This window comes from Hibiscus syriacus, unplaced genomic scaffold, assembly GCF_006381635.1.
Source record: "Hibiscus syriacus cultivar Baekdansim isolate YM2019G1 unplaced genomic scaffold, ASM638163v2 tig00112285_pilon, whole genome shotgun sequence".
NCBI lineage: Eukaryota > Viridiplantae > Streptophyta > Magnoliopsida > Malvales > Malvaceae > Hibiscus > Hibiscus syriacus.
In genome coordinates, this window is record NW_024063293.1 from 1,011,916 (window position 1) to 1,023,568 (window position 11,653).

An 11,653-nucleotide genomic window follows, 5' to 3' on the forward strand; every position below is an offset into this window, starting at 1 on the left:
CGGCCTTTTGGGTCAGGTAGGTCGAATACCTAAAAAATTATCCTTTAAAAGAGTTTTATGAAACATCATTAAAAGATAAACTGATGCGTTTAACCAAAAATTCGTTCTTTTAATAATAAAATGGATTCGTGGTCGGTTACGTTTAGTGAAGGATTAGCACCCTACAACGCCTAAAATTGGTACTTTTTTTAATTACAATTGTCTCTAATAATAGAATTTAAGAATTCAAATATATTTAATTTATAATTATGTTATTTCAAATTTTATTAATATAATATTAAGAAATATATTAATTTAAATATATTATAAAATATTATTTATTTAGGAATATCAGAAAATGACTTCTAGGTGCCTTAAGACAGCTATTTTCTTCGATATTAATAAATAATGACTAAAAATTTTCTTAAGATATAAAAATTTATTTTAATATAGTAAGATATTATTTTAAAAAATAGAAAGGGCTTCTAGGTCCTTAAGACAGCTCTTTTTTGATATTAATAAATAAAATAAATATTAAAATTTTAATAATTTAAATAAAACTAAATTAAATTTTATAATGTTTAATTATTTAAAATACCAGAATAGGACATCCAGTTGTTTTAAGACTGCCCTCTTCTTTGATATGAAAATAAATATACATTATATTTATATATATATATATATTATTATTTATGTGACTAATATGAAATAATAATAATATAAAAGTAGTAACAAATTAATATTATAAATAAATAATATTTAAAATAAATTAAAAGCAATAATTTAAATTGCAAAATTTATAAAAACAATCAGGATCAAAATGAAAGAATAAAATATTGGTGACTAAAAAGTAAAATATTAAAATTAAAGGATAATTGAATTACAAAAAAAACTTTCTAAAATGTAATTAACTTATTTAATAATTCGGGCTCTTATTTCTCTTCTCTCTCTAGCTGAGAGAATTCAGAATTCTCTCGCTTCTCTCTAAAACAGAGAGAAGCACACCGACCGGCAGTCGTTCGCCGGCGTTGACCTCGCCGCCGGCCACTGCATCCGGTGGTCGGGAAAAATGTTTTTTACACCTAAAGATAGATCGGACCATCCTATTGATGGTTCCGATGACCGTTTCCCTTAAAACATTCCCGGTCAGAGCAAATCTACAAAAATACCTTCGGTTTTCGAAGGTTTCCGATGACGTGTGAGGGCTTCGGCGATGTTGCAGTAAGTATCTCTCCGTCTTCTCCTTGCTTATTTTTGGGTTTGTGGTTGCTGGTTGTTGTGAGTTGGTCTCTATTTTTGTATCTTTGCTCTCGGGTTTGTTTCTCTGTGGCTGTTGTGGTTGCCTTTTTTTTTGTTCTCTGTTCTTCCTCCCTTTCTTCTTTTGTTGGCAGGGGGCTCGGTGACTTTAATAGCCACCACCGGTGTTGGCTTCGGTCCGATCCAAAAGGGGTTCTTCGGTGAGTCACCGGACTTCCAGTGGTGACTCACCGTTTGGGGGAGACGTGTGCGGCTGGAGTGGCTCTTCTGGAAGCCTTCGACGAGACGTGGCATCGGTGGAGATGGTGGGAGCAGCTGCGGCGGCCGCGTGGCCCTAGGGTATCATACCCTAGGGTTTGCATCTGGAGGAGTGTGGGCCGTTGGATCTCTCAGATCCAACGGCTGAGATGATGAGGCGGCTAGGGTTAGATCAAACCCTAATCTGTTAGGGTTTAGTTGGGCCATCTGAATTTGTAATTGGGCCAGATAATATGGGCATGTTTGTAATTATTTTTTTAATTATAATAATTATAATAATAATAATTATAATAATAATTATAATAATAATAAAATGGGTAAAAAAATTTAGTATCTTCAGACATTTTTCGAAAATTTTCAAAATATTTGAATTTCTCTCAATTTTTTCTTAACAAAATATTATTAAAAAATCTAAGCACCAAACCTAACGACCATATACTAGTTTTTTCAAAAATCCAACCAAATTTGTCATCTTGACGTGTTTCGTGCTGACCATTGTAGCTGCTCATTGTGTAGCGACTACAAACGACTAGTTTTTTTAAAAAATTTAAGACAAACTCGTCACCTTAACATGACGAATTCATTTTTTTAATTTTCTTTTAAATTACTTAATAAATTAAAAAAATAAATTTTTAATGAACTCATCACGTCGAAGTGATGAGTCTTAGTAAATATATTAAAATTTTGGCCTATACATGACTTATACTTAGATCATTAAAAATTATTTTTAAATAAATTCATCACCTCAACGTAAAGAATTTACATTTTACTGTAACAAATGCAGTAAATAACGTGTTAAATTTTTGATGGCCTATTGAGCCAAATAATTTATATAAAATAAAAACCAACAAATCCAATTTCCAAAAGTTCATAGCCTCCTAAACCGACCCAATTTGAAATGGGTTAACCCATAAACTCGGTTCTTTCTTTGCAGATCCGCCATTGCCGACACACTCACTAAGCTAAGATGCCGGTAAACCGATTCTTTTGGAATCATCATCGATGGAATAAAACGGCACTTGCAGTTTCAACTAAAGCCTTATTCGCTCAGAGTATTTCTAATAAACCCGGATGGATGAGTACGGTAATGTGCTTTGGAGACAGAAGCCAAGGGGCGTTAGGTCTACCCGATTAAGTGACGGGTCCCGATATCACCAGCTTCAGCGCCGGTCATTATCACTCGCTCGCTATTGATTCCCGCGGTGGACTGTGGGCTTGGGGCCGCAACCATGAATCCCAGCTGGGTCGTGATCCACTTGCCCCAAGGTCAGTTCAACAAAATGATAATTTTCTCATTTACCCAAATTTGAATTTGGTGGGAACTGATTCTTTTTATTCCTAGTCGCGTGTTTATCATGTTAAAACTTGATTTACATTGTTAGAAGGAACTAAAATTCAATCTAATTCTCCCGGGTGTGCGGTGTTTTGATTTGTTGACTGAATAACTTCACCGAAAAGGCAGATTTTTGGTCTTGGGTTTTCAGTTTTCGTATGAAGAAGGGGCCTGCTTGTTTTGGCATTGTTAGTTATATGTGACAATGCAAGGGTGTTTTTTTATGATTTTTTTTTTGATGAATTCAATGTTTAATCTAATTCGAAATGGTGAACTCTTGATTGATTTTGATTGTGAGCAGAGACTCATGGAATGATCCAAAGAGAGTGGAAGGGTTGGATCATGTGAATATTTGTGCTGCTTTTGCTTCAGGTGTTGTTTCTGCTGCCATTGGCAGTGATGGTTCAGTGTGGTTTGATGAATTCAATGTTTAATCTAATTCGAAATGGTGAACTCTTGATTGATTTTGATTGTGAGCAGAGACTCATGGAATGATCCAAAGAGAGTGGAAGGGTTGGATCATGTGAATATTTGTGCTGCTTTTGCTTCAGGTGTTGTTTCTGCTGCCATTGGCAGTGATGGTTCAGTGTGGGTATGGGGAAAGTCGAAGCGGGGGCAGCTCGGTCTTGGAAAGGATATCATCAAGGCCTTCACACCTTGCAGGGTCGAAGCTCTTGCCAGAGAAAAGATGTGCAAGGTGGGCTCCTAAATTCTTAAGGTTGATTAATTTAGCCCCTATGCTTGACTTTTAGATTGAGCACTTATATTATCCTATTAGAAGGAAATTCCATGGTTGCATTTTCTTTGACAGGTTTCATTTGGTTGGGGCCATGCTCTTGCACAGACAGAGGATGGAAAATTGTTTGGTTGGGGTTACTCAGCTGATGGTAGAGTCGGAAATGTTGGGGAATCTCTGGAGGCATCAATGCTGGACTCAAATGCCAATATATCGATGAATGGCAAACAGTTTTCAGGTTCAGGATTGGATGTTGCTGAGCAAATGGTTTTGGAAGGAATGGAGAAAGAGAAAGACATGCCAATCGGCTGGGAACCACAATTGGTCGAAGAACTGCAAGGGGTTGAAGTCAAAGACATTGTTTGTGGGCTTGATCATTCCTTGGTCCTTTGCCATAAGTATTTGTGTAGATTACACGAGGACCTTATTGGGGTTGTTGGCTTGCATCTCTGTTAATCTTGAGTGTTGAATTTCAGGTAATGGCACCTTATTGAGCTCTGGAAGCAATGTATATGGTCAGCTGGGGAGAGCCAAACTGGATCTAGGATTCTTACCTGTTGATCTAACCGCCCATCCCGTGTCAATATCATTCGGTCTTGGTCATTCTCTGGCAATTTGTGAGGTTTTATCATCAGATGTCGAAGTTGATGGAATGAGCATTTTCTCATGGGGGTGGAACCAATGTTCACAACTAGGTAGAGAAGGACCCGAGAATCTCCCGTTGATGATCGAGGGATGGGAAGCGCAAGCACCTATATCAGTTTCGGGAGGACGGGTACACTCTACTGCTGTGACGTCTAATGGAGAAGTGTGGGTTTGGGGATGCAGTAAGAACTGGCGTCTCGGGTTAGGAAGTTCGAGTGACGAAGTTGAGCCAACTCTGCTTGATTGTTTGAAAGATTTCAATGTTCTACAAGCAGTGTCAGATTTTGATCATAACCTGATCTTGGTAGATGAATGATGTTAGGAGCAGTGCCAGGTTATTTACAGAACATTTATTTATTATGATGGCTAGGTTTGTGTTGAATTAAAGTTATTCATATATTTATGTCCAATATGTATGTCATCTTAAGAGAGAAATGAAGAGTAATAACGAGTAATTATTTGTTTAAATTTTTATTTGGATGTAAATAGAGAGCTTAATATTTAATTTGTGTTAATTGTATTGAGGTTTTTCTTATGAAAAAAATGTTGAATCCTAAAATAAAAGTTTTCATTTATTTCAACTGGCTATTATGTTTTATGGTTAAAAAATGAGCAACTATTACTCTTTCACCCTTCAAAAACGAAACAGTTGTATTAAATTTAAGTTTAAAGGATATTTTTTGTCCCGTAGTAAGATTTAGTTTATTATTTTCACTTATATGATTTTTTATTAATTTAGTTCTTGAAGTTGTTTATGGTACTTATCATAATCTTCGAAGTTTGTTTTTGATTAACAAAATTGTTAGTTTTTTGTATTTATTTCACATCAGTCAATATTACTGGCATGATTTGACGATGATGTAATATTCATTAAAAAATAATAAAATATTTACTTAATACAACGGTTAAAAAATATCCTTAAAATTTTGAATTAATCTTTTAATCTCACTAAAATAAATAATAAAACTTTGAGAATTTGTTCTAATTGTTATGTTTAATAAATATTTTGACATAATTTCTTAATCCATAGGAGCATAATACTTGCAATTCTGTTAGTCGAAAAGGTTAATAAACTTCAAATGTTAGAATGAATATCCTAAACAACTTCGAAAATTAAATTGATGAAAAAACCATAAGAGCGAAAATAATAAATTAAGTCTACTATAACAAAAAAGTAACCCTTAATTTTATGATCATTAAATATATATATTAGTCAATATAGTAAATTTGATATTCATATATTGTTATTATTTTATTTAAGAGGTGAAAGATTGATAGTTGCTCCACTTTTTAAAAATTGAAAACACATTAAAATATAAAAACATAATGGCCTGCCGAAGAAACAAATAATTATGTTTATTGTATTATTATTTATTTTTGAGCAAAACAAATGAATTGGTTTAATTGGTTGCGTATTTATTAATAGGTAAAAAAACATCAGATGTCTTGTATTTTTTGAAAAAAAATAAATGTAGTATTTGTATTATTTTTCTATGATCCTCAAACTCAGAAAACAAACACAATATAACTCTTTGACCAACGTTTTTTATCGTTGACCGTGCCAATTCACGGTGTGGCGGTTTACAATATTGATGTGACAGCCCATCTATCATGTTTGAGTTACCAATTTAACTAATATGCCATGTCATTTATCGGCAAAATCAACGAGATAATGCTCTCAAATTGTTTATTTCACGAAATAATGATCTCCCTAGATTAATTGCTAAAATGGAGTGATTTCCACAGTGTTGCTGTAGGTCGCCATGCCATCCAGGCGACCTTGGAGGTCGCCATGGCATCCGGGAGAGCTTGGAGTCTCTGCATGGCTGTGCATGGCTGCATGGCAACGTGGCATGGGTCTGGATGGCAGCATGGCAACGTTGGGTAGGTCGCCAGGGCATCCCAGCGACATTGTAGGTCGCCAAGGGATCCCAACGACCTATGCCTTCTTTGCATGGCCCGAAGCTCTCACGTGCTCTGCTGTCGCTGCGCCTCTGCTCCCATGCAGCGTGAATTCAACTGCATTATTGCAGCACTTATTGCTGCATTATTGCAGCCTGTGAACTTGAATGACTCAGCGACCTATAATTGAAGCAGAGTCTGCCCGGTTGTTGTATTATATATTGGATGGATGGGGTTAATGAGTGAAACAATTAAGAGAGAAAGAAAGGGAGAAAATAGCAAAGGAGAAGATAGCAGAGAAAAGAGGAAGAAGAAGAAAGGGAGAGCACAATATCGAGGTAAGTTTTTTATTATTTTAATTAGTTATTATTTTAAATTATTATTTTGTTAGTTTATGGTTTAAGTTAAAACAAAATTTTAGTTAATTATTTAATTAGTTTGTTTGATGGTTATATATTAAAAAAATAATTAATTAGTGTGTTAGTTAGTTTAATATTTAATTAGTTTATAGTTAGTTAAATAGTTAAGTTATATTTTGGTTGTTGAATTTATATTATATAAAAAATTAGTTTATTAGTAGTTTAAGTTTTATTATAATAAAATGGTTTATTAGTTTAAGTTATATAAAAATAATTATTTAAATTAGTTTTTGTTATAATTATTAGTTTATTAGTTTATTATTATAAATTAGGGTAAAAAAAGTTAATTAGTTTGTTAGTTTAAGTTATATTATGTTAGTTTAAGTATATCATAGAAATAAAAAATATTTAATTAGAATGTTTGATAGTTACATATTAATAAAAAATAATTAGTTAGTTTGTTAGTCGTTAGTTATATATAAAAAAATATGTAATTAGTTTGTGTTAGTTAAATAGTTAAGTTATATTTGTTTGTTGAATTTATATTATATAAAAATTAGTTAATTAGTTTTTTAGTTTAAGTTATAAGAATAGTTTATTAGTTAAAGTTATATAATAGTTAAAGTTATATTAAAGAATAGTTAATAGTTGTTTAAGGAAAAATTTACATTTAACTTATATTTAAAAAGTTAGTTTGTTAGTTATTATTTATATATTATAAGTTATTATAATAAATGTTTTTGTTGTGTTGTAAAATAGTTAGTTAGTTAGTTAGTTAGATTATATTGGATTATATTATATTAAATGATTCTTTAAATATTGTTGTTTAATTTTTTTTACAGATTCATTCCAATGGATGATCAAATTCCACTGCTGAGACTTGACAATGAACATATTTCAAGTCATTTGTGAATAATGGTGAATAATATATTGTTTAATGAATTATAATTAAAAATATTTGAATATTATTTTATGATTATGATAATTTTTGAATTTTAATTGCAGGAGGACGAGCAGCGAGTCCTTCGTCTTCGGCTACATAAAGTGCACAAACCACACCCATTGATAGAAGAAACTTGCAAGAGGCTGGATTTTGGTATGTAACATTTAATTGCAGGAGGACGAGCAGCGAGTCCTTCGTCTTCGGCTACATAAAGTGCACAAACCACACCCATTGATAGAAGAAAACTTGCAAGAGGCTGGATTTTGGTATGTAACATTTGTGCGAGATTACAAGTTGGTCTCAGGTTTGATCAGTGCGTTGATTGAACGTTGGAGACCAGAAACGCACACGTTTAATTTGCCGTGTGGCGAATGTACGATAACTCTGGAGAATGTGGCAATGCAACTCCGGGTCCAAACAAATAGGATGCCGGTGGTAATGTTACATGAGTTTAATAATGTGGCACAACTTTGCAGCTTGTTTCTTGGGAAAGCGCCCGTACCACCAGAGTGTAGAGGGTGGCGTGTGAGGTTGTCATGGTTGAAGAATGAATTTCAACTTCAACCAAATAGTACGGAGCACGAAATTATATATGCAACACGAGCATATATATTACAGTTGATTGGGGGAATTTTGATGCCTGATAAATCCGGTAGTTATGTTCACACTCAATATCATCTTTTTTTAACAAATTTTGAGAATTGTAGGCAATATAGCTGGGGATCAGCGATATTGGCGTTCTTGTATCGTGAGATGTGCAAGGTGTCATTAGTCGTGAATGATAATAATACAACAGAAATTGGTGGATGTCTGTTGCTGCTACAATCATGGGCTTGGCATAGACTTCCGTTTTTTACACCGATTAGTCAGACTGCGGTTGACTTTCCACTTGCCGGAAGATAATATGAATCCTCTATTTTAATATAAAATATTTATTAGAAAATATTTATTTTGATTAAAATTATTGAATAAAATGGTCATATTTTTGTTTTGATTGATATACAGATGGAGGCATAAAATTGAAGGCACGGGGTTGGTGCACAACAACATTAAAGAGTTCAGGCTGAAGATCGACATTAAGGCCAAAAAGGAGGTATGTATAATCTGTTATTTTTAATTATTATTTAAATTAACTATATTATTTTATTTAAATCAATTTTATTTTTTTTGTAATTTTACAGTTTAATTGGAGACCATACATGAATGAAGAAATTTTTGCGTTGATACCGCATGATTTTTAGATGGGTTTCAATATTGGTGTGCTGTTACACCATTGATCAATTTTGCTTTTGTTGAGATCCAATTTGGGGATAGAGTGCTGAGGCAATTCCACTTCCACCAACCTATTCCGCGGAGTTCATGGGATCATGACCTTCTCCAAAACTTAGATGGTCGTCGTCAGGTGAATTGGGTTGAGACGCATGACGACCTGCACAGATTTGATGGTCGTCGTAAAGAAGGCGTTAATTGGGTTGAGAAGCATGCAACCTACATTAATGCTTGGAACAATAGGGCTTCATTCATGCCAACTCTTGACGCCATTCAAGATGACGAATTTAATTTTGAGACTTCGGCTTACCTTGCTTATTTTTGGGATAATGGAAAGCTGTTCCTCACAACAATGGTAGAGAGGCGACAATTTTTGAAGTTTAAGAAAAGATTTGGTAAAGCTGAATACTCTCTACCGAGTGGGAGTGAGAGTTCATCTCAACAACCTGAAGTGGAAATGACCGATGTGGATAATAGTGCACCATAACCGTTCGGCGATGCGAGCTTTTTGCATCATGCAGTTGATGATTCTACTGTCTCGGCATACATACTAGAGTTTGTGCAGCCTGAGGCACCCATCTATTCTCCTATGTTTTCGTCGACGTATGACTTTGAACACATGGCAGTTCAAATGCCCCAATGAATGAGGAGGATGGGTACCATACTCCTGAGCAACCACAACGGCCACAACGTATCAGACGTCCGCCCCGACAATATCATTCAACAACACCCCGGCATCGACAACAATTGTAAACTCGTTTGCTATTTGTTACAAATTATACATTGAAATTAGACTTGGTTTTTTAACCTTAATAATGATTTTTAGTATCAAATCATTATTATAATTTCATTACTAGTAATCATTAGTATCAAATAATTAAATATTAATAATAAATCATTATTAATAATAAATACTAAATCATTAGTATTAAATAATTAAATATTTAAAAATCATTAATAAATTATACTATGTATAAATATAAATTCGAGTAGTCCACACTTGTACACTCATTTATTATTATTCATAATTATTAGTAATAATTATTAAATTATTATTATAAAATCATTACTAAATCATTATTAAATCGTTAGTATTAAATAATTATTATAATGATTATTATTAAATCATTATTATCATTATTATTAAATCATTATTATAATGATTATTACTAAATCATTATTATAATGATTATTATCAAATCATTACTAAATTATCAAATCATTAAATATTAAAATCATTATTAAATTATTATTATAATGATTATTACTAAATCATTATTATAATGATTATTATCAAATCATTACTAAATCATCAAATCATTAAATATTAAAATCATTATTAAATATTATTATAATGATTATTACTAAATCATTATTATAACTTCATACTAGTAATCATTAGTATCAAATAATTAAATATTAATAATAAATCATTATGTTATTATTAAATTTAAATTCGACTATGTATAAATTTAAATTCGTTTAGTCATTGTACACTCATTTTTTATTATTTCATAATTATTAATAATAATTATTAAATCATTACTATTAAATCATTATTATAAAATCATTATTAAATCATTCGTATTAAATCATTATTATAAAATCATTATTAAATCATTAGTATTAAATCATTATTATAATGATTATTATTAAATCATTATTATCATTATTATTAAATCATTATTAATGATTATTACTAAATCATTATTATAATGATTATTATCAAATCATTACTAAATCATCAAATCATTAAATATTAAAATCATTATTAAATCATTATTATAATGATTATTACTAAATCATTTTTATAACTTCATTACTAGTAATCATTAATAAATCATTAGTATCAAATAATTAAATATTAATAATAAATCATTATGTTATTATTAAATTTAAATTCGACTATGTATAAATTTAAATCCGAGTAGTCTACACTTGTACACTCATTTGTTATTATTTTATAATTATTAGTAATAATTATTAAATCATTACTATTAAATCATTATTATAAAATCATTACTAAATCATTAGTATTAAATCATTATTATAATGATTATTATTAAATCATTATTATCATTATTATTAAATCATTATTATAATGATTATTACTAAATCAGACAAGTCATTATTACAAATCAAACAAGTATTCCATGGATGAGTATTAGTTATGTAACGAAATTGGTGTTAATTGAACCACACATCCATTCAAATCCGTTTAACTCCTCGAATTATAAATCATTACAAAATTAAATCCAGATAAATACATAGAAATACATATATGATTACTAATGATGAGGCTTATATCTTGGTAAATTAGGACAATTGTTTTTTGAATGGCCTTCACCCCTACATAATCCGCATCTCTTTGCTTGACCTCTCTCTCTAGCATGAAAATCCATACTAATATGAATACGAGTGGACTCAGGTAGACCCTTTGGACTTCTGCGAAGCATTGGATTTGGCATCCATTCATCATGATCCTTTTTGGGCCAATACGATTCATTCGGGATTTGTCTGAACGCATAGCTGTAGACATTTAATATCCTACGTAGGTGAAAGCATTCATCAACATAAGTGTATGTGTTTACACCTGCATATATACATGCAACGACTGCATGAGCACATGGATATTTCCATACCTGAAAACGACCACAATCACACTATTTGTATCGTAAATCAACTCTAAATGTTTAGTCTTCTCCTCCGACGTTAATACATATGCACGACACGACAAAAATATGACCAACTCGGTCGAAATTATGAACAACCATTGATGTTGCCAATCGCTCATTTGCTTCCATTGACTCCACCACTGTAAGAGCCCAAGTTTTACCTCTATTTATGAGACTCTCAATTTCCTTACCTTTATCCAACCAAACTTTAGCCAATCTAAAGTACGTCTCTTTCACCACACTTGCTATTGGGAGATGGCGTGTACCTTTTAGTGACGAATTAATGGCCTCAGTAAG

The 11,653-nt window shown here is 31.9% G+C and overlaps 1 protein-coding gene across 1 annotated transcript; it reads left to right on the top strand.

Moving 5' to 3' along the window:
* Positions 1–1,170: 1,170 nt before the first annotated feature.
* On the top strand, positions 1,171–4,547 carry LOC120177275 (ultraviolet-B receptor UVR8-like). Its single transcript, XM_039183484.1, has 7 exons — positions 1,171–1,237; positions 1,371–1,436; positions 2,631–2,760; positions 3,129–3,229; positions 3,409–3,524; positions 3,639–3,957; positions 4,040–4,547. Exons 1-7 carry the CDS (start codon positions 1,171–1,173, stop codon positions 4,522–4,524), a joined length of 1,284 nt encoding a protein of 427 aa, XP_039039415.1. The 3' UTR covers positions 4,525–4,547.
* The last annotated feature ends 7,106 nt before the right edge of the window (positions 4,548–11,653 follow it).

What these genes read in the sequence shown, in the direction of transcription:
- LOC120177275 (XM_039183484.1), top strand. Translation starts at nt 1,171, where the DNA reads ATGACGTGTGAGGGCTTCGGCGATGTTGCAGTAAGTATCTCTCCGTCT. An exon ending in CGTGATCCACTTGCCCCAAG is followed by an intron (nt 2,761 to 3,128) that starts GTCAGTTCAACA and finishes GATTGTGAGCAG; the next exon opens with AGACTCATGGAATGATCCAA. An exon ending in TGCTGCCATTGGCAGTGATG is followed by an intron (nt 3,230 to 3,408) that starts GTTCAGTGTGGT and finishes TTGGCAGTGATG; the next exon opens with GTTCAGTGTGGGTATGGGGA.